Source organism: Xiphophorus maculatus, chromosome 19, assembly GCF_002775205.1.
Source record: "Xiphophorus maculatus strain JP 163 A chromosome 19, X_maculatus-5.0-male, whole genome shotgun sequence".
Taxonomy (NCBI): domain Eukaryota; kingdom Metazoa; phylum Chordata; class Actinopteri; order Cyprinodontiformes; family Poeciliidae; genus Xiphophorus; species Xiphophorus maculatus.
The window spans coordinates 11,005,241-11,028,548 of record NC_036461.1 but is presented as its reverse complement, the minus strand read 5'-3'; the positions used below and the strand labels follow the sequence as shown (position 1 = coordinate 11,028,548).

The 23,308-nt window shown below is 38.1% G+C and overlaps 2 protein-coding genes across 5 annotated transcripts in view; both read left to right on the top strand.

The window, feature by feature from the left end:
• The window catches only part of LOC102228829 (AT-rich interactive domain-containing protein 1B-like), a 196,106-nt gene extending 187,704 nt beyond the window's left edge, over window positions 1-8,402 (top strand). For both annotated transcript variants that reach the window (XM_023353033.1, XM_014471447.2), the window contains exons 15-21: window positions 1,223-1,392; window positions 2,279-2,411; window positions 3,060-3,179; window positions 3,291-3,366; window positions 3,757-4,489; window positions 4,615-4,745; window positions 5,229-8,402. In XM_023353033.1, coding sequence (XP_023208801.1) covers window positions 1,223-1,392; window positions 2,279-2,411; window positions 3,060-3,179; window positions 3,291-3,366; window positions 3,757-4,489; window positions 4,615-4,745; window positions 5,229-7,040 — 3,175 coding nt within the window. In that variant the 3' untranslated portion in view covers window positions 7,041-8,402. The remainder of the gene's footprint in view (window positions 1-1,222; window positions 1,393-2,278; window positions 2,412-3,059; window positions 3,180-3,290; window positions 3,367-3,756; window positions 4,490-4,614; window positions 4,746-5,228) is intronic.
• A 4,690-nt stretch (window positions 8,403-13,092) lies between these two features.
• Window positions 13,093-23,308, top strand: part of LOC102226287 (probable palmitoyltransferase ZDHHC14) — a 47,249-nt gene continuing 37,033 nt past the window's right edge. For all 3 annotated transcript variants that reach the window (XM_023352669.1, XM_023352668.1, XM_023352670.1), the window contains exons 1-2: window positions 13,093-13,615; window positions 14,169-14,467. In XM_023352669.1, coding sequence (XP_023208437.1) covers window positions 14,232-14,467 — 236 coding nt within the window. In that variant the 5' untranslated portion in view covers window positions 13,093-13,615; window positions 14,169-14,231. The remainder of the gene's footprint in view (window positions 13,616-14,168; window positions 14,468-23,308) is intronic.

Sequence of the window (23,308 nt, the reverse complement as noted above, 5' to 3'; positions counted from 1 at the left end):
CACATTCAGCTGCTGGCACTGCTGCCAGCTGGAACCTCTTTTACTGATTCAGTCTCTTAAGCATTATTTATTTATATCTAACTAATTGTTTTTTTCTGTAAAATCAGAGGCAATCAACATAAAAAGCATCCGCAAAATAGTGTATTAATTGGAGATGCACTGATCACAGATTTTCCAAATGCTTAAACCAATTTTAGCCTATTTTGATTTCTATTTAAAAAGTACAGCAGTATAATACGTATTATCCCCTGTCTGGATAGATCTAAAAATTGAACTGTCCTAACAATGAATGTTCATAGAAAAACAAAACTGGATCTCTGAAGTAACACCCTCAACTTCCTATCAAAGGCAAAATCATCTTTGCAGAAATTTGAATGTAGTCATCAAAATGCTGTTTTAATTCTTGAAGCTTTATACACGTGTCATGCTTCCTATTTTCATTTTAACACCTCAATGTTACTGAACATGGCTAACTGAGTCTTTCTGATTTTACTTAATAACAACTTCAACACTGAAAATTGTTGTCAGTGTGACTTTGCAGTGCTGATGTATATTGTGACCATAACAACAGGAGCAAAAAAACGACCGATTCCAGTTATTACCTGATTTCTCTGGTAGTAATTTAGCATCGGAAACTATACAAGTTTAGTTATTGCCTTTGATGAGGTAGAATTAAAGTAAATGTAAAAGTTAAGATATATTCTGCTTGTGCATGCTTATGTTATATGTAGACATCTGTAGTTTTCTGTTTATTTTCCCTCATCAGATCTGATTTTAATTATAAACCTTAAGCCGCTTGAAGCAACTGAGAGGAGAGTTAAAGTTATAAGTTTGCTTTCATTGTGACTTTATGTAAGAAGTGTTATACAGCTCTAAAAAGTGTTATTTAAACATAACAATGACATATTTAGAAATTTTTCAGGCTGATATTTCTTTATGATAATTTGAGTTTTACACATTTATTTTGCACCAATTAAAACAGACAAAGTTGTAAATAGAAAATAAAATATAAAAAACACCTTAAGCTAAAAAAAAAAAGAATTTAATTTTCTAGTCAGATCTGTAATATGTCACTATTACAATTATCTGTATTATTCCATACATGCATGTGTTATTCATTCAAACATAGAAGTTGTTTTCCTCTAAAATGAAAGACATTTTAGTCCTTCAGAGTCCATCTTGTGTAACTTCTTTGTGGTTTTTGTTTTTCTTATTTGTCCAGGAGCAGTGTAAGCGTACAGGACCCCTTCTCGGAGGTGAGCGACCCGGCCTTTCAGAAGCGGACGAGCAGCCTGCCCCCCTCAGCTCCATACCAGCAGGCCCTCGGCATGCCTGACATGATGATGAGGATGCAGTACGACGCCAAGGACCCCTTCGCGGGGATGAGGAAGAGTAAGCAGAGCACACACTGTGTCACCCAATTCACCAAAAAGTCAATGCCAGAACTTGTTTATTCATTTTCAGAATTATTTTTACACCTACTTTTATGTTTATTTTTGGTATTTTTACAAAAAAAAAATAAAAGTATCTTTGATTTTGCTTAGATAGGTGCAAAATGTATGTAAAACAAAAATTTGAAACTTGATCCTGAAGCTGTCTGCAAACTTATACGCCTCTCTCACAAAATGACTCATGTATTCTGAAGCCATTGTTCTTTCATCTGCTTTGTTGGTGTAATTTATTGTCAAATAACCATGTTGCTTCAGATCAAGATAGATGTGTGCGCTTGTGGGTGTGTGTGTGTGTGTGTGTGTGTGTGTGCGTGTGTGTGTGTGTGTGTGTGTGTGTGTGTGTGTGTGTGTGTGCGTGTGTGTGTGTGTTTTATTAAAACTTTGAAAGAAGATGGAAGCTGTTCGGTACACCACACATCCCATCATCAAAAACACGACAGCTCGTCTCATCTTCTCTTAGCTTAGCCTTCGTCTCATCCTTATTTCTCCCGTCCTTTTAATCACCATTTTTTTCCTTCCCCCAACCTTTCATCCCTCGCATCCCGCTGAGATGCACCTGTTTTGACCAAGCTGTGTATTTTAGTTTTCAGAACAAACAGTAGTTTTTCCCCTGAAAGAAACGGCAGCTCCTCTGAAAGATGGGGAGAATGGAGTGTGAATGAATAATATGGTGGATTGCAGCTGCATAACAACATTTAGCTTCAGAACAATAGGGCTAATAAGAATGAGTGAAGAGTATTCATAGAGGGTTGCTGCCATCTGGTGGGAGATTGAAGATACAGTCAATTAATTTACAATAACTTGCTTTTTGCTTTATTCTCTTGCAGTGGCAGGAGCTGATCCATATATACCAAGCCAGATGTCCAGTGGTGGTATGCAGGACTTGTACAGTCGGCCTCCATCAGGCCTGAGCATGAGCCAGCGGTCCCAGTATCCCTATGGACCAGGTTATGACCGGAGGTAACATACATACAGATGTTAACTAATTGCAATGTTGGTCAGAAGTTTACATGTAGTCACCTTTCATTTTTAGAGTGGAAGGATCATAGCACAAACTACTTAATGATGTTAAAAAGCAAGAATTGGGTACACATGTTTGAATTTATTATGGACTTTATTTAATCCAAATAGTCAAAATCGTACATGCTCACGATTATACATACAATCCCATTGATATGTAGGTAAATATCAGTGACATAATGACAGCTGGATATTTGACTGAGCTTTTCAGTGAAATGAGTTTGTTTTCTGCCAACTGTTAAGCATTGTCTGTAAAATCTCGATTGTGTTTAGTCTCTTAATGTTTACTTTTTTGAAATTCTGTTTTAGAAGCCAATTTTGATTTGTGTTGTGTTCAGTGTCCAGTTGAAAAACTCAAGTGCGAATTTTTTTTTTTCATCTGATCAATGTTCAAACAAAATCCAGGAACCACTATAGAGCGCCATGGTCACTGGACCTTTTTTCAATGCATTGAAGGTGTTTGTATTCTAACTAGACAAATCTAAAGAATTCAAACATGCAATTAAAAGCTCAAAATTAATCCCATGCTTAAGAAGATTATATGTAAAGTTAAGTCATATCTATTAATCATGCCTGTTTATGTCTTAGACCTGACCATATGATGGGTATGGAGGGAACCATGGGTCCACCTGGAAGTCAGAATAACATGGGACACTCTAATAGTGAAGGCAACATGTATTCTCCCAGCAGATACTCCTCACAGCAAAGGTCAGCTCTCCTATTTTACATTTACCAGCTTCTTCTGGTTTTTAGTCTTACAGAGTACTGGAGGATTTACTTACTATAGGTAAGCAATTTGTTTTATCTTCTGCATTTCAGACATGACGGTTATGGTCAGCAGTATCCCGGCATGCCATATGGCATGCATCCATCTGGGATGTACCCACAGCAACAGGTGAGACACAGCACTGGTAGCTTCTCTTTCAAATTTAAGTAACTGTTTTTATGCTTCCTAACATTTGATATTGCATTAAAAGATGGCCAAATAAAACTTTGTAGTAAAAGGCTGGACATCACATTAACTGAATAATTAATGTGATTTTTGTAGCAGAAAATGTAAATTCTTACCATAACCTTAATTAAGTAATTAATGTGATGTTATGAAATACTGGATAATGTGTGTATGTTGTTTTGGATAGTCTAAACTTAGGATCTGAAAAAAATATATATTTTGATGGCAAACTTTGGCACTTAAGAAACATAATATAATTTAATTTTTGCTGTTGCTATTCTCATTTTTTGAGTAACGTATTTGCATTGTGTATTATTATTATTATTTATTCAGGGCTACAAACGACAGTTGGATGGAATGTATGGTCCCCCACCCAAAAGACATGAGAGTGACATGTACGCTATGCAGTACACCAACCAGCAGCCAGATGTGTACAATCACTACAGTGGTGGGTACTCAGGCCCTGATCACAGACCCATCCAAGGACAGTTTCCATACCCGTACCATCGTGACCGAATGGCCCCATCAGGCCAGAGCCAGCACAGTATGATGGGTGGGGGTCCTGCTTCTAACCATGCTCCTGAGGGACCCAACATGTGGCCTTCAAGAACAGACCTCAGCTATTCCTACCACAGCAGACAGGGGCCACCATCGCAAATGCAGCCGTATGGCTCTATTTGCAGAGATGACATTGAAGGTCGCTCCGCGCACGACCACTGGCTCCGCCAGCCTCCCTACATATCATCATCAGGTGGCATGGCCCCCATGTCTTCACGTCATTCATCTTATTCCAATTCTCCAACCATGGCCAACCATCTGCCTCGAGCGCCCAGCCCAGGGGCCTTCCAGCGCTCAATGGAATCTCGAATGTCACCCAGTAAAGCCCCTTTCATGTCTCCCATGAAGATGCCTAAGCCAGGGATGGCCATGATGGGCTCACAAGGCAGCGGACCAAATGGTCAATTTCCTCCTAACCTGAGAAGGGACCTGAACTACCCTCCAGGGTCAGTCGAAGCCACAATGCCAGCTCTAAAGCCAAGACGCAAGCTAACATCAAAGGACAGTGGTAAATTATTTTATCAATTGTTGAATGAGTATCATTTCTGTTTTTGATGATTTCCTCGATTATTGTAGTAAACCAGGATAACCACACTGGATGTTGTTCTTTAATTTGCACTGTTATGATCCCAGGAACACCTGAAGCCTGGCGTGTGATGATGTCTCTGAAGTCTGGACTGCTGGCAGAAAGCACTTGGGCATTAGACACCATCAACATCCTGCTATATGATGACAGCACAGTGGCCTCCTTCAACCTTTCCCAGGTAAAAATCTAGATATTTGATTTCTGATAAAGTTTTGACCTTGCCAATGTGCTTTACCATTATAATTTTTGTTATTTAGTTTAAATTCCAAAAGAGAATTTCAAAATTCCACACATGTAGATTCACGACACAGTGGAGTCTCTGCCTTTCAGCAGAAAATGTAGATTCTTACCATAACCATAATATTTCCATTTCCATATTCAAATTCAGCTGCTTCTATGATTGTTACAAGATAAATTGAATATACATTTTAAAATCTTGAAAGCAAAACATTTGCTTTAAACTGTCCAACCTTCCTGTTATTGTTGAACTTTTCTCTCTCTATTGGTCTCTCATAGTCTAAATTAATAAGATATATGTCACTGAAAATTACAAAGTTCATCAGAATAATGCATTTGTCTCATACTGCAGAAACAAAAAACTTTAAGGTGAGAGATCTGCCTTCTTTTTGATACTGATCATATTTTATCTTTCTTTGACCAGTTGCCAGGATTCCTTGAGCTAATTGTGGAGTACTTTCGCCGCTGCCTGATTGAGATTTTTGGAATCTTGGAAGAATTTGAGGTTCGGACAATGGTTCCCAAAAACGATCTAGATTGTGATCCTACCCAGAAACAGAATGCTACTCTTGAGAAGGAAACTGCCTCTGCAAACCTGTCAGGATCTGAATTATCCTCAGCAACAGAAATCCAGGAGAGGCAAACAGGAGTTATCAAGGAGGAAATGTCACCTGTCACTGAAGAGCAGGCTGAGGTGCCAGAAAAAGAGCAGGATCCTGATGTGACCAAGAAAAAGAAAAACAGTAATAAAGGACAATCGGAAAAAGGACTGAAAGAAGTGGAAGAAAAAGAAACTAAAAAAGGTTGTTTGGATGAGCCTTCTGCAGAAACAGAATCTAAACCTAAACAGGCCAGTAAATATGATAAACTCCCCATTAAGATTGTGCACAAAGACGACCTGATTGAAGACATAACTGAGCGCTTGGGTTATGTCACTGAGTTTGACAGTGGGCTGATACACTGGCAGGCAGGTGGAGGTGATTCCACTGCACACATTCAGACACACTTTGAACTGCGGAGTGATCCGTCAGCCAGGGGGGGTACCAAAACATTGAATGAGAACAAACCGGAAAATAATACGGAAGGGGAAGATAGCAAAAAACTGAAACATATCACCGCTACTATTGATGACGTTCTGTGCGCCAGGGTTGACGCCCTGTCGTATGCCCATCCTGCTCGATCTTTGCCATCTTACCCTTTCAGGGTGCATCCAGATGGGGAGGATGACCACATTACCCTTCTGGAGGATGAGCCCCGCTGCCTGGATGAGGCTCCACTCTGCACAACCTCCTCCTGGCAGGACTCACTCTCCAAGAGGTGCCTTTGTGTTTCCAACATCGTGCGAAGTCTGTCCTTTATCCCTGGGAATGACAGTGAAATGTCTCACCATCCTGCGCTCGTTCTTCTTTTGGGCCGGCTGCTTTTGTTACACCATATTCACCCAGAGAGAAATAGGTCAGCACCAACCTACCAGAAGGACGAACAACAGGAGCGGGGACTGTCAAGTAGCAAAGAGGAGTGGTGGTGGGAGTGCCTGAGTTTGCTCAGGGAGAATGCCATGGTCACGCTTTCCAACATTGCAGGACACCTTGATCTCTCAACCTATTCAGACACCATCTGCCTCCCCATCCTGGATGGCCTTCTCCACTGGATGGTTTGTCCCTCAGCTGAAGCGCAGGACCCCTTTCCGTCAACATCCCCACACTCCCAACTAGCTCCCCAGAGGCTGGTGCTGGAGTGCCTTTGTAAGCTCAGCATCCAAGATGGCAATGTGGACCTCCTGCTAGCCACTCCACCTTTCAGCAGACAGGAAAAATTCTTTGCAGTCCTGGTGCGATACGTTGGTCAGAGGAAGGCACAAGTGTACAGAGAAATGGCGGTTGCTGTTCTCTCACACCTGGCACAGGGAGACCCCACCGCAGCACGTGCCATCGCCTTGCAGAAGGCTAGCGTGGGTAACCTGGTAACCTTCTTGGAGGACGGCGTCAGTATGGCGCAGTATCAACAGAACCCTCACAATTTGCTGCACATGGGACACCCTCCAATGGACCCTCCAAGTGTAAACATGATGTGCCGAGCAGCTAAAGGACTCTTGGCCATGGCTAAAGTGGAGGAGAACAAGAAAGAGTTTGTACTGTATGAAAGCAGATTATTAGACATCTCCATTTCCTCAGTGCTCAATACGGGGGTGGTTGCCATCGTTTGCCAAGTTCTCTTTCACTTAGGGAAATTATGACAGGACTTAGATTGCAGACAGTAAGACTAAAGAGATATCTCTGTGGTTTTCTATTTTTATTTATCAAAATGACAGAAAATGTTTGTGGGGATTTTTTAAAAGAAAAAAGAAGTATCTGCATTATTGTGTCTATATGTATAGCTTCTGAGCCCTATTAGAAAAAAAGTGGGCTTGGGACATGAGAGCTCATTTTAATACAAATATTTAATACCTGCTGGTGATGGATGGTTACGTTTTTGTTTTGTTCTCGTTTACGTTTTCAGCCAAAAGCTGCCGCCAGATTTTGGTGCTGAATAGTCCGTTCCTTTGAAGTTAATGAGCTGTTTTTCAGTTTTATAAATATGAACATGCTCATCAACATTTTTGTTGATGGAGAGTATTTATTTAAGATGTGACACTGTACAGTTGTTTGAACATTTTTGCCAACAGTTGGGTGGAGAAAGGACCGGGGTAAAAGTAAAACATGGACTTTTTAAATGAAAATGTTTTTGTCTCCATCGCTGGAAGATAAATTGTGCAATAGGACCAGAACGAGTTGTCCCTTTTTTTTTTTGAAAAACAGGAGGTTGTGAAACTTCAAGTAGCTGCAGTGTGTGCTTTGGGCCATGTGGAGGCAGCATTGCACCAGCCAATCAACAAAAGAGCTTAGCGACTGTCAAAAACATACTTTCTAATTTATCAATCATAGCCTCAATGACTGTCACTGACGATCTTTCTGTTTACCCAAACACGTGTGTTATGTCTGTATTTTTCATCAATGTGTATTTAAAACTTTGTGCAATGGACGAACATGACTCTTTCAGTCTCTATCGTGCATCACAGCAGTTGGGAGTTTCAGACTATTATAAAAAATTCTTTTATTGATGTTAAAATTTCGTAATGTTATTATACATATTTTGTTTATTGGGTCAAATATTTGAACATCCCAGATGTACCCGATGTTTCAATGTAAAAAAAAAAAAAAAAAAAAAAGACATTGTATGCATTGTATTATAGCTGAGAAAACAATCGCTTTGGTAATTAAAATGTGGAAGTGCCAGGGTGAGAGGATAACTACCGCTACATGAAAAAAATTAACATATTTCTTTTTGTTACAGTTCTCCATTCATGTCAATGGGCATATTTTTTAAACTCTACATACTTCTCTGAAACAAACATGTGAAAAGAACAGTCGGAAATGTCCTGAGAGCTCATTGTAAAATTTGCCTTTTTTCGTATGACTCCTTGTCTTTTTCTTCCGTAAACACATTTATACTCTGTGCTGCACATGTCACAAATAAATGTACGATAAACATCGTTAAGCACTGGAGAAGTTGCATTATGTCCTGACAATCTTAGGCCAATAAACAAACATCAACTGCTTATTCAGATGTCCTTTATTGACTTTCTTTTCATGAGAGATTTATCAAGACAAGTGATTTTTAAAATTATGGGGCAAAGAAGCATTTCTCAAGTCCTTTTCTCATCAAACACAGCACCATTCTTTTCTCAATCCGTTTCTTCCAATAACTAAACTCTGATTTAAGTATAAATTCATAAGAATTATTTCTTTATTGTGAAAAAGCAAAACAGTTTTATTTATTGTGTCCTATTTGCACAAGTGGGTCTGCTAGTGTCAACTCAAAAGTAATTAAACTGTCTGCTCTTCAGATAAGCTTAACATCATGAATGCTTAAATAGTCATTTTGATCCTGTTTTGTTATTGCATTGTTTTGACTTTAATTATAGTAGTTCATTCTAAATGGACATAAAGTAAAATTATTTTGTTCAAAAGAATTCTAAAGCTATTGTGACACTTCTGTCACTTTCCTTTGTTACGTTGTCATGATTAATTTGCCTCTTTACTGAAATGGACATATGCAGTACATAGAAGTGAAAAAAACCCAGTTACACAAGTTGTATTTAAACTATCAATGCTTCATTGCAGAAAAGTTGAGAAATGGACATTTTCTGATAAATTCTAGAAATTCTTCTTAGAGTAATGCCTGATGCCCCATAATTATCATGTTTCTTTTATTTTAAAGCAGATAAATGACTGTCCATGTAAACTTGCAATTCTTCCTCTTTATTAAACCAGATGACTCATTATGAAACACAATCATGAGAAATACAGTGTCTTGCAAAAGTTGCAAAATTGTAGAGTGAAAGAAAAAGGAGACTTTTCAAAACATTTCAGGAATAAAGCATGTAGTTTGTCAAGTCTATTTATACAACCCATTTTACAGTTTTCCCCCTAAATATGTAAACCATGTCTACTAAAGATTGTGACAGCATCATGTTGTGGAGATGGTTTTAATAGGCAGGGACATGGAAGTTGGTCAGAGTTGATAGATGAAGGTATACAGACAATCCCCGGAGAAAATTTGCTTGAGGTTGCAAAAGACTTGAGTTTTAACTGTAGGTTCACTTTCCAGCAGGGCAGCACTAAAAAGCCAGAACTACTCTGGATGGTTTAGATCAAAGTATATGTATTTATTAAACTGACACAGAGAGTCAAAATCTAGATTGGAAAATTGTTTTTCATGATGGTTTCTATGCAGTTTGAAGTATTTCACCAAAACAAATGAGATAAGAAAAAAAATTACCAGTCTAGATGAGTAAAGCTGGTAAAACATATGTATAAATACAGATTAATACAGCCCAATAAATAATTCTTATTAATGTTTTCACATCCTTTTCCTTCCACCTTAAACACTTTGTAGTTACGTGTGATCTGTTACATAAAATCTATATAAAACACATTGAAATATGTGGGCATTGATGTAACAAAATGTGTTCAAGGACAATGAATACTTTTGCGAGGTTGAGTATTTATTGTGTTTTCTGTATCTATATTGACCTCTCCCACATTATCTTGACCTCTTTAATAATATTGCCCTTTATACAAATTATTTTAAATGAAAAACGCAACTGTAAACAAACTATTTCATTATTTCAGAAAAACTGCTGCTATATTTTTTTACAAAAAGTTTCAATTTTTCTTGGAAAGGTCGCTGACTCTTCTTGTAATCAGACATCTTCATCTTTCCCTCCATTTACCCAGGGAGATACAAGCATCATGGCAAGCTCTATTTTAAGCTGCCTTTAATAATACTGTAACATTCTGTTAACACAAGCAATGTGAGGTCTTCTCTCAGGCTGAGCCTCGAACTGAGTTTTAGTCCAGTTGCTGGACTGAAAAACACTTGCAATAACTTATCCTCATTTAATCACATTTTACACACAGAGAAAAATAAATCAAAGCCCATCTGAGAAGTGATTAACAGTGTGATCGATTCTTTACTGATGAAGAGAAAGAAATGATGGATGTGCTTCCAGGCTTCTCTTGGCACTATCTGTAGTGTTGTCACTTGTTTGTAACTGCACCTACAAAACAAGGCTTGTGACATTTAGTCTGTGTAAAGTGCGTGTTGGTAGCCAACTACGGAAGAAAACTAGCCACCCTGCGTTTGCTTTGAAAAGCTGAGTCGTGGAGCTCTGACAGGATGGATGTGGTGTCATTTAGACATGTCATTTCCCCCGACTAGTCTACTGGGCTGCCTTGCAGTTAGACATCTGGGTATTTGATAAAAGCAAGATGTGTCTCTCATATTTTCAATATTGTGGGTGGTTTTAGTTATGGGTTTAAATAAAGGTGTCAAATTTCCATGCTGATTATGTATATTTTACTGTGATGAGGCCTAAAAACATTTTTTTGTGTTCCTACACTGAGTTTGATGCAAGTGCATGGGTTTTTCTGCTTCTGTCATAATCCTCACGCTGCTTAGCAAAGCCCACTTTAAAGACAATAGTGCGAAGGGTCAGCAGATCATCAGTAGCCATTAAAAGCATCCAAATCTTTCCAACAACCTAAGTGTTGTATATTGAAACTTACTGGTTCACTTGCCCACTGCTAGAAGCACTGGCTGAAGCTCAACAAGCATTTTTTTAAAACAATTTCAAAGTAACATAAAAATGTTGTATTTGGTTCCATTTCTTCATCCGTAACAGTTAAAAAAATACAGCTGACTGTAAGTATTTAAAACATTAAATTCCTATCATTTCTGGTTAACACACTGCAAGAGATTTACAATTTCATGGCCTAGTAGATTATGTCACAGTACCTTCCAAAGATATATACACAACAAATTTCAATATCTTTTATTGCTAATTATTGATTTTTTGTGATAAATTACCACAAAGTAGCTTTTAATGGTGATACATGGAAGTAAAAGAATACATGGCATATTTAACACTTTAATAACCATAATAATATTTGATGTCCATAAATAAAGTCTAGTGCAACCAACTGCCATTGCATCACTTTTTACAAATTCAAATTTTAAAAGATGAATTTTGACTTTATAGATTTTAGAGAACCACCTTTTGCTGTTATTACAGCTTCAGGTGTTTTGATGTATGTCGACGTTTGATTCAGATTGGACTTTGACATTCCCCTCAGCATAATGCTGCTAACCAGCATTATGCTTCTGAATTTTTCAGAATTTTTCTGAACCTCCTCATCACATGATGATGCTGCCATAGGAGCAGAGATACTTTTTTTTGCATATCAACCAAAAGGTTTAAAGATTTTCTCATTATCAGATCACCTTCTTCCACAGCCTGCGCTCATGACAAGCCACAAAGAAGGTTGAATACAGATGAATACCACACGTTTCACATTTTTATTTGCAAAAACATTGAAAATACAGGCATCATTTTACTTCTACTTCAATTTAGTATGACTAAGTAGTGCCTTGCAGCCTGTATTTGAACTCTAATAGCGTCTGAGGTTAGCATGCCTTTTGTATACCCTAAAATAACAAACATCAGAAAACAAAAGTAAAATGAGAATGTTTTCCATCTTTGCAAGCTGGAACAACAAAGCTTTCTCAGATTAAATAAAAGGCAACAAGGCTTCTTTACAGAGACAGGATAATTGCACAGCTGTGGGAGAGAATGTGCAGGACTGCCTTGGTAACTTCGGAGAAAAATGAAGAGGTGGGCAAGTGTGTCTGTGTCTACGTAGGTGTGAGGAAGGGGACGGAGAGCTTAGGGAATGTAGGCTGAGAAGGCAGTCAGAAGCTGGACAGGAAATTGATTCATTGGTAACCTGAAACTGGCATTTGAGTGGGGCACGAGTTGTGTGGTAGCATCACTGCCTGTTTGTTTTCAGAGAAACGCAGCCAATATGACAAACATAGACTCCATTTACTGCACAATTTTCTTTCAGTAAATGTTGGTTTTGTCTGGTTTTAGTTATTTAATAATCTTTCTTCCTGTTGACCATTTGTTTCAAAGGACACTGCAGAAGAGGTGGAATAGAACAGGAATTAGCTCTCTCTCTCTTATACAGATAATTGATGGAGAACTCTTAAGCATCACCTCATACAATATTTAACATTTCCTGGGTTTGTTGTGAACATTTCAGACTGCAATGCGAATTATCAAAAAACCACACTATTAGCTTGTGGTGACAGTATTGAAATGTTTAATCATGTATTGTCTAGACCATTTTATCAAGGTTGATTTCTCTCACAGCGGTGTACCACCAGCTCTGCTCCTAATACAAATAATTAACGACTACTCACAGCAGAAAGACTTCAAACGAATATTCCAGTACTGTTTTACGTCCTCTTTTGATAGACAGCCATGTGAAAAAATTAGGACACCTGATGAAATATTCAGAGAATTGATTGTATTTTGATGTCTCACATGTTACTTCTAATTTATATCTGGAAAGGAAACATTTAATGTAGGCCAAGCAAAAAAAGGGACCTTGTTTTCCATTAAAAAGATATCAATATAAACGTAAATTCTAACTGATGGTAATTGAAGTTGAACCCACTCAAACTACTAGAGAAGGCATTCCATTTTTGATTTTCCCAAATGTACAACTGGAGCATCAGGTCTGGGTTTTAAAAGAATATAGGAACCTGATCTCCAGCTTTGGGAGCGGAGGATCCCCCGCCCCTTGAGCGGACCCTCTAGTGGTCCCCGCACCCCGTTTTGGGAAACCCTTAATCGGCGCTTCCTGTCTCTGCACCTTCATGACTTCAGCCCCGGCTGAAGGGGGAGGAGCAGGCGGCGGAGGCTCTTCTCTGCTCCCATGTTGATGTTTGTTTGAGAGGGTGGCATTGCCGTGTGTGGACGGGGATTGACGGAGGGTTGTCGAGTGGCCTGGCAAGACGCTTTGTTGAGGAAAGCTGCAACTTTGCCCTCACCCCTCCGAATATGAGGTTGAATAATGAAGATTTAACATAATGTCTCATCGATTATTGCTATGAACCGCTTTGCCATATGGCTCTATGATCATGTTTGACTCGCCTTTCTTGACTGACGGCCAGTCCGGGATTTTGGAGCTCGTCTGAGGGCGCTTTCTCTGGATTTTCCTTCCCTTTTCAAAAAAAGCAAACAAACAAAAAAAAAACGACGAAGTTCCCCCTCGACGACGAGACCCTTTCCAACTCATTTGTTCACCCCTGAACTTCCAAAAATGGTCTTCTTCGCTTTGGCACGAAACAAACCGGGATAACGACGGGAGAAGCTCCGCGACAACACCCCTACCAAGGACAACCAGTGTTACTTTCCCCCTGGTAAGGCAGCGCTTCAGCGGGCAGACCAGACGAAAGCAGCCGGGATGCGACGCCTCGCTGCCTGTTTGTGATGCATGGTTGACAGCGCCGCTGAAAACTAGACTTAAACCTTCTTCTTCCTTGCTCACTTTCAGCGGGAAACACTAATGCCAAATAGTTAATTCAAAGCTTTTCGCTATTTTTGAACGAACATGGTGCTAACATTTGAATGCACAGGCTTATATCAACTTAAATGTATCTCCTCAACTTGTTAGCCACGCTAGCCTGTTAGCGACACTTTATTTATTTAGTTAGATGGAACTAGCAATGTTCCTTGCTTGCAAAGGCAACATAAACTTTTAATTATAGAGCTTTTAAGACTTGCTTGTTATTTTTTTACCTTCATTGTATTAAAAAAAAGATTATGTTTAATGTCATGTGGCAAACTGAAAGCTACAACCGAAACGTTAAGGTTAGCAGAGGTATTTTTTTAATAACAGGAAGTGCTGTACTCTCAAACTTAGTCCTATACCATCTTACAAGTTGAGCTAAACTGAACCTCTCTTCTCCGCAGAGGCTGTCCTGGCGCTGGATTTATTCAACTCCTTATTTTTCTTTTTTCTTTTTACTGTAATTGATGCATCTTGGGGAGTCCATGAGAGAGTGCGAGTACAGTCAAATCAGCACTCGCAGCTCCACGCCAATGGAGACCCCCTACAAGAAAAGGACCCCAAAGAGGAAGAAATGGGAGGCCTTCCCAGGTCGGAATAAATTTTACTGTGATGGGAGGATTATGATGGCCAAACAGACGGGGGTTTTCTACCTCACCCTGGTCCTCATCCTTGTAACCTGTGGACTGTTTTTCACCTTTGAGTAAGTATTATCTGCTCACATCTGGTACTTGGTTGTGCAAGATGACAGTGTGGATTAGGGATTTCATCTCAAAGGCTCAGATGCCAGAAGAGGAAGTTGCACACAAATCATTGCATGGGTCTGGAGTGAGTATGTTTCCCTTTATCTGACCTGCTTTAGGGAGATGTCAGTATAAACTGGTTGGAGATTAAAGTATCTCATACGCCTTTTGTACAAGAGGATTTTCAGAAGAGCTGCATGTGGAAACTGCAACCAATGTGATGATATTTCAAAGAGCAATTTTCTCCCCCAGTCAGCTGAAGCAAATTCATTTAGAGCCATTTCCTGATATATTTTTGGTTAATATCTACTCTGTAAAATGTGTTGACATTTTTGAAGAACCACCATTTAAATTTCTTTTATTTTAAGGTTTTAAAATGAAGAAAAACACAAATCCTTTTCTACTGTGGGTGTTTATTTGTCATAAAATCAAATAGTTTGTAACCTAATGACAAGAACGTAATCTAAAATAATATTTATGTAACTTCTCTTCTGTTGTGGAAATATTTCTAAAATCTGCATGAAGTTTAGTACCATTGTGGAAGGTCCAAAAAGGCACTTGGGGCTCCAGAGGCAACATCAAAAATGTTGGTCTATGTTGTTGCAGTTCATCACTGACAAGTGGGACAAAATGAAATTTGAAACAAACCAACAAAAAAACATTCTGGCCATTGCTGACAGATTTATTGTTCTTCATATCCTCTGGAATTATAAAAATATGTAACTGTTTTCCTCTAAAATTAACATACAGTTATCAAGTTTGTCTAAACTAACTAAAAAGAAATATTTTTATTCCTACTTGTACTATTCCTCTAAATCAATCATTCGGAGGTGCCTAAAAGCTTGCTCCCAGAAAGCGTCACCTAGTTCCACAAAGCTCCTCCTTGGATCAGCCCAACGCCTGTAAGAATGGTTGTAAACAGCATAATGAGAAGCGTTATTATAACGTGCTGAGTGTCTGAAAGAGTAGGAGCTTTTTAGAGGGACAGAGACTAAATTTCAAGGCGTCATATTTCGTTTAAGTTATATTTGATATGTACAGCATTTTAATAACGGAAGGTAATATAGTTACTTAATTGTGCTATAAAATGTGCCTAGAAAGTACAGAATACATCCCCTTTAAGTGTCGATAGTAGGCCACAAAGCGTTGAGAGAGTGCAGTTGTTATTTATCAGCGGTTACACAATCGCTCAACTGCTATCAAGATCTTGTCCGTGACTAAGATAAAAAAAAATTTAATTCATTTATTTATAAAGCTCTTCTATAACCAAAGTCCTGTACTGGTGAAAACTAAAATATTATTATTTTTATTTTTCTTATGCATTTCTATGCTGTAATAAATGCTCAGAAAGCTGACTTTTCTATAATAATGCTACACGGGTTCAGTTAATTACATTCTCAGTGTCGTTAAAAGAGCATTGTTCCTCTTGCGCTTAAAACAATTGTCAATAAACGTACAGTGTGTCCCTCTACATGCTACTCTCCCCCAGATGTCCTCATCTTTCCACTGAGTGGACTGCATAAAGCAGTATGTGTATAAAGGCTGATGTGCTGCCATCGCTGGAGAGTCTGACAAGCGAGTGTGCATTCTTTCTCTGGTCGTTAGCCCATCATTCTGTCATCTATCATGTCAGAAACCCCCTTCTATAGTAGATAAGAGTCCTGCTCTGTCATGAGAATTGTGGAGTTGGTCAGTGTTTTCATCACGATAAAGTGCTTCACAGCCAGAGGATGCTTTATGGGGAAAATTGTGCTGTGGTTTAAGCCTCCTGCACTCTGTCTGCACAGCAAAGACAGCATGTACTACATTACACTATATTTGTACTGACCTTCAATTTTTTAAGATTTATTTCTGAAATTCTGCTGCTCTGAAATCTGAATACATTAGGTGCCCCATTCATGATTTTGTTTTTTATTTTTTAGTTTGCCAAGCGAACTTTAAACTTAAACTTACTTTTAAAGTATTGCTTTTCTTCTATATGGGTGTAGGGATGTAATTTTGCAAAAGGTTTGTATCACAATTCTTTTGTATAGATAAATTATTGCATGTATCATCAGTTTAAGGCTACATTGGTGATGGCATTGTGCCAAAAGTGGAACCAATTGTATTACTTTGTACAACTGAGTATTATTAGTTTAAAAACTCCTTAAATGTCATCAGGACAATGGTGTCCTCATCTACCCATTGAATTGCACGCTGTCGTTTTGAGGGTGATAGTTAAAGGGTTAATTTAGTCCCAATAGATAAAGTGGGTAACAAATTTGCATATAAATCAAACGGTTAAATAGTATCTTATTTGACATTAGCTCCTGGCAGAGCAGATGGAGGCCATTGATGGAGTCCAGATTTTTTTTTAGATAATCCACTGCATATATATCGAACCTCAAATGCACTTTTTTACAAGCTGTGGGAAGCAAAAACAACTTTAATTTCATTATCTGTCCACACAATGCCTGGCTGGCTAAGGATATGGTTTATACTTGGAGTCTGATCAGAATTATGTTGCTTTAAGAAAAGAGCTACATGGAATAATCTCATTAGTGATTTGTTAAGCATAGCAACTTGCAGTGCTATTAAAATAGGTTCATAGGCTAAGAAATGAAGAAGAGAAGGATTAGTTTTTAGCAGAATTCTGAACTTAAAGAGCAATAAATTGCAAGACATTGAAAATTCTGAGAGTTGATTTACACATTTGTTTGGTACTTTCTATACAGAGAACATTAATGTGTATTGGTAGTTTCTGGTAGAGCTGCAGTAAACATTAGACTGTAACCATTATTACAATCTTAATTTTTGGAAATGCAATGAATTGCTTGAATGCAGTTTTTTATTCAATGCCTTGATTCTTTAGTTTAAGTGTCAAAGAACTGAGGAAAAGACAGAAATTAATTTGTCAGTTATAATCGATATCTTCAATTTAGGATTTAGCAGTAGTATTATTATATGTTGTTTTTTATGTTTAACAACTCTACAGTTTAGAGAGATTATTTGTTTTAATAGATAAAAACAAAACAAACTACTGTAGGTACAATATATGTATGCCCTTTGAAATTCATTCCTGCGTATCTGTGTTGTATGGCTTGTGTTTAAAATCTTCCAACCTCAATGCTGTACATCCATCAGCAGTGACCTCTGGACCACTTCAGCTTTCAGCGCATTGTCACTTGAGCATAGATACGAACATAACCCATGACCAAAGGGCAGCCTGCCACAGCACCGCAAGATCTGAGACTAAACTACCCTAAACATGAAACGCCTAAAAAAAGGGAGATGGACATTGTGGAGCTTTTATCTAAACCTGGAAGTTACTCTGCATCTACATGTAGGATGTCAGATGCTTCCTGATGATAGCTCTCCTGCTGTTTCCACAGATGGCTTCATTTCCTACGGTGTGAGCAGGACTCTTCATTCTATCTTATGTTTGTTGTGACTACACAGGGACATTTTACAGGAACACCATAAAACAATGTTTCAGCTAAGCATTGCCCCATGCCCGAAGGCTGGCTGAGTCCTCCTGACTTTCCCACCCCTCTTCCATCAGCTGAAGGGAGACATTCATCAGACAGGGCGACGGTCAGCAGACCCACACATTGGCTTATGTTGTCATTAACAGTAATGTGTTTCGATTAGTTGTGTATACCTAAGCTCATTCACTAGTTGTCAGCAAAGTGGATTGCAGCTACTCATTCACTTTGCAGAGCTTTCTTCTTTTGCACAATGTTTCCCATCACGCTGCCGGATCATATTCTGCAGAAACAAATCTTAGGGATGAGGCCATTTGCGGTCTTTCTTTATACTTGTTTTCTTTCCTTCTGTCTGAGGGGTGCTCAGCCATGCACAGTAAACCGGCCTGTTTATTATTCTGTTTCTGGTCCCCTCCAGATGCCTATGTGGCTTGTTGTTTCACATGTTGCTTTCTGTCCCATATGTGTCATAAAAGTTCACTGAGGCCAAAGTCTGAAGGACATTGTAAGTAATGTCATGATATTTATAGATATTCAAATATACAATAGTTGTAAGTGAAAATATGTTGGGTGTGAAGTTTTTTTGCTGGTGATAAATTTTATGCTGGCTTGAACTTTTGATATGAGGTTCAGAGTAATGTCTCAAAATTAGATTTCTCTGATTATTTTCCTCTTTAAGGTAAAGACTCCAAGCGTGACTTGAAGTGAAGTTCCATCAGGGCTGCAGACAGAAGTTGCTGTTCATGGATATATTAGATATTGCCACAGGAAATGCACTAGTCCTCAACAGTGGATTCATACTTCTTTATGAACAGGGATCATTTCATATATGAGCTTGTTGAAAAGTCCAACAAGAGTATTTTTTCACATCAGTATTAAGCAATCTCCAAATGTGATGAGACTAAAAGTGCAAGAGTAATTGCACAGGATATAAAGCCACTAATCTAGTTCATGGATATTTGACACCAGATCTGGGTTTGCGATGATTTTTATTTTTTTAAGCAAAGGTTTTTCTTCTTGTGTAAGAATGTTTTCAGCTTGGTTTGCAAATTCACATTATCCTTGTGAATTATCTTGGTATTTTGCTTTTGCTGACTCAACAATGTTACTCCTATAATTGTGGTTTTTTTTTCCAATGTGAAAAGCCACCTTATGAATCTCACTAATTGGACTGGGATTGTGCAGCCTTCCTTATTATTTGTGCCTAACAGTTTGTCTTTCATCTCAGCTGGAGATGAGGAGGAAAATTGGAACGCTAAAGGCACATGACTGTTGGGGAGAGACTCTGACCCCTCCCGCCCCCAGTTTCTGACACAGAATCCACAAAAAAGGATCATTTCACTGCTTTTGAAAACTGCAGTGCTTCATAGATCAGGGTTTTCAAATTGACATTTTGTTCTTCAAATAGGTCTGTTTTAGAGTCCAAACAGAGCAAAACGACGTGTTATATCTGAAAGGGTGTTGATTTGAGGCATTCCAGGGGGCAAATAAGGAGAGAAGAACCATGAAATGCCCCTTTACTGTCTTGCAAAATTGGAAACCAACTTGAGTGTAGTTTGCTTTCACTGTTAGCAGGACATGCAGATTGTAAAACCCATCTAGGTACAGGTTTTGTGTTAAAATATTCAAATACAAGCTTCTTTTTCAGATTTAAGCCTGAATAAGTAAGAAAAACTGGAAAATGGGTTTGAACCTAGTGGTGTGTGTAGTGCTATAACTTTTTTTTATCATGCTATGCTGCAGGAGTATTACAACTGATCCTTTTCTAATTTTTATGTGTTTTTTTTAATACCACTAACTTGTTGGAACTTGTCTTTTGTATTCTGAATTTCTAAAAATCTCTGTTCTCTGACAGTATTTACTTACCATTTTTTTTGTGTGCATTTGTTTCTTGCAAACATTTTGTCATAAATCCAGCATATAAATTTTCTTTTTATACAACAGTGTTTCTTGTTGATTGGCTTGGCAATCCAACATTCATATTTATGAATGGAGCAGCAAATGTGATTTAGGCTCTGGCGGCTGTACTCTGGATAAAGTAAATCTTTCTCTGTCTGGGACTTAAATCAAAAAAACGGCACATTTAACGTCAGAAAATGGCAACAACATTGACATTAACAATATCAAAGTTCAAAAGAGGATCCAGAGCACGTATAAATCTGCATGACCCCAAAAGATTAAAAGAATCACAGCTTATGTTTTGTTTTGACACAGTCTACACTTGCTTTTCAGTCGCATAATTTATTGAGATTTTGTTTGAAGTTTAATAGAAACAGAAAAATGACAAAGCAAGACGGATATGGATTAGTCTTTAAAAACTCTTTGCGTATGAACTGGAGACAGAAATACAACACATCTCTGTGGTTCACATTTTTTTTGTTAGTGTGTACACAGGGTCAACATACACACAACTTTGAATAGACTTAATACATTTTTCATGTTTCTCTGCACTTATGTATGTGATATTATCATATATACGTTTTTTTTCTTAAGAGTTGGCATGGCACAATTTTTTTTCACCTCAATGCTGAGAGTTTGTCAAAAATAATGCAAACGATCCTTTATCTGGTAACCTATGAAAGTAACATAGGTTACTTTGTAATGGGTGATTCAGCTGTCACCCATTAATGAACATGTAGGCATATTGGAGGTGACAGTTAAGGGGTTAAACAGAGTTAAATGCTTTGCATGCGAAATGGTAAACGGGTTCTTAGTTGTCTTCAATTAAGATGTTAAGAAAATGTCTGTCTTTTCTGCCTTTGTGGACAATTAGCTGTCAGTGTGGTTTTCTGGGATCCAAAACTTTAGAAATGTCTTTGTAAGACTTTGCAGGCCAGTAAATGTCAACGTTTTCAGCAAATATCAATTCTTGAATTTTATCTCGGGACATTATGTGTTGTTTTTGAGATTTTTTGTCCTATTTCATGTTGTCAGATGTGCTCTGTTCAAGTGGTTTCTTCATTCTACAGGTCTGGCAGTCGTTAGATTTGGACTTTCTAATAAAACTGAACTCTCGCATTAGGGTAATTGCAGGTAAATAATGATTTAGCAAGTGGGATAATCTTTTTTTATATCAGGCCAGGTTGCTTTGGATAGTTGTCTTTTCTCTTAGTAAATAAAATCATAATTTGAAAACAGTTGGTGAGGTTATTTTTATCTGATATTCAAGAAGAAAGCAGATAATTTAATCTGCAATTTGGGAATCATTGTTTTCACAGTGCATTCTATAAACATCTGTGCAGTTACATGGTACAGGAATGCTTTAAAGTTTATGTTTAGTGTTGTGTACATTTGTAAGGCTTTTTTAAATACCCCCAGTAAACACTGCAGCTGCTTATTTATAGACTGTTGGGAACTGAACATTGTTTAGGACCCCTGTCTGACACGCTTCATTCAGGAAGAAATGCATCCTCATTTTGTGCAAGAAAAGGTGCAGAAATCAGTCATTTATCTCGTCTGTCTGACAGATTCATCAAAAAAAGTCTAGCTTTATTAGTAGTTTTTAGTTGTTTTTTTTTTTACTGCATTATAGCTAAAAGGTTGACAGCTGCATTAAACATTTACAAAAATGTCGCTGCATGTTAGCTTTTTTTTTTTGCTCCCCTTCAACCTAATTTATGGGAAGCTGTCTATTCTGCTTTTCATCTGCCTGACAGATGCAGAGTTACAGTGATCCTGTTATGATTCCCATCAGGTACATGTATTAAAACGGCTAAAATAAGCAGCGCTTTGATGAGCATTAACTTACATCAAACTCTTAACACAACCGATTCACTTTGGGCAACAGTGTTCTTGAAATATGGATGGAGTACTGAGTTTTGTCCATGTGTTTGACAGGTTTGCTTTTGTGGCTAATCCATGCAGCTGAAATGTTTTGGAGGTTGTTGAAGCTAAAACTGCCCACATTTCACATTTGCCCAGTAACTCTCTCAACCAAACAAATAGTCTCTGCCTTCAGTTTTGATTAAGTGGGTTGTTAAAAATGCTTTAAAGTACTTTCAGGTGTAGCTCCTTTGAAACATGCCCCAAAGTGCATGAAAGAAAATCTGTTTAATGAATACCCAAAGCATTGAATGCATACAATTACTCTCAAGATGGCTTTGCAAACATGCACTTAAAAAAGGAAAAATTTGTGCTTTTTCTTATCCTCGATATTGTTAGCTTTTTGTAGAAAATTCCCAGAAAGAATGGGTGGAAAAAAGGTTTGCCGCATGGGTGATCAAGAAAATAAGTCCTTTTTTGAGTGTTGTCAGGCAAATAGTTGCGAAACAGACTTTGTCCACATAACTCAAACAGTCACACCCATTGCTAGGCATAAGGAAACAAAAAAACATTCCTCTCACACCAGTACAGTGCCACTTTAAATCTTGTCTAACTGCCTTATCGTTTTTCAAATGGGTGGTTGAATGTGGGGGAAAAAATAACTCACTCTTTCGAGTGAGTTATCAAACTTGAAACTTTAAAAGTTAGACTTGCAGATGTAGATTATTGTAGAATAATATAAGCACACTTCTTTTTCTGAAACTCCAGTGCCACCACCAGTTCCACTGGCCTCTCGCTTTTTTTTGTGTGTGTTGCGTGATTTCTTTCCCCGGCTTGCTTAAAGTCTTTAATCAGTCCTGCACTCTCTGTTTGTCAACCCCCTCCTCCAAGGTACATCCAGGCCCTTTTTCCAGGGGTGATTGAGTGCAAGAACGAGGCTGAATGGTTAGACCTCAAGAATTTGTAGGTCTTTGGAAAACATGAGTGACACATGTTTTGCAGTTGGCATCTGTCTGAAATCTGGATGAAAATCTCTGGAGACTGTGGAGGAGTTTGGGTAAAAAATGCAATTGTTTGCAAAAGCTTGTCATGTTCTCTTGTTTTGCAGACAAATGAGTTGGCCTATGGCTATGAGGAGATTCATATTCTGCCCTGGTCTGCTATCAAACCCAATCAAAACGTTATAAAAACCCAAGAAGACAAAGCCTTTGTTTTCATGTAACGGATGGTTAATGATACTGTAACCTGGAAGGCCAGAGAGGTATTTTAACATGGCATTAAACATATTTGAAGTTCCTTTTAGTGTTAATGTTGACATTTCTTATCGGGTAATCACCCTGAAAACCGACTGCAGATTCAGATAACAGCTGTTAACTTTGCATGACAAACATTTTGTTTTTCACAGATCAGTGGATTGCTGTTTTTAGAGTTACCATAAGAAAAAAGAGACCTGTTAATCTCGGAGGACAAACTGGGAACAGTGCCGAGTGAAGCAAGTTTTACTTGATTAAATAAAGCTCAGGTGAAAGTCCTCAATGATTAACTTCCAGTGGAGTCTTGACAAGCTTGATGACA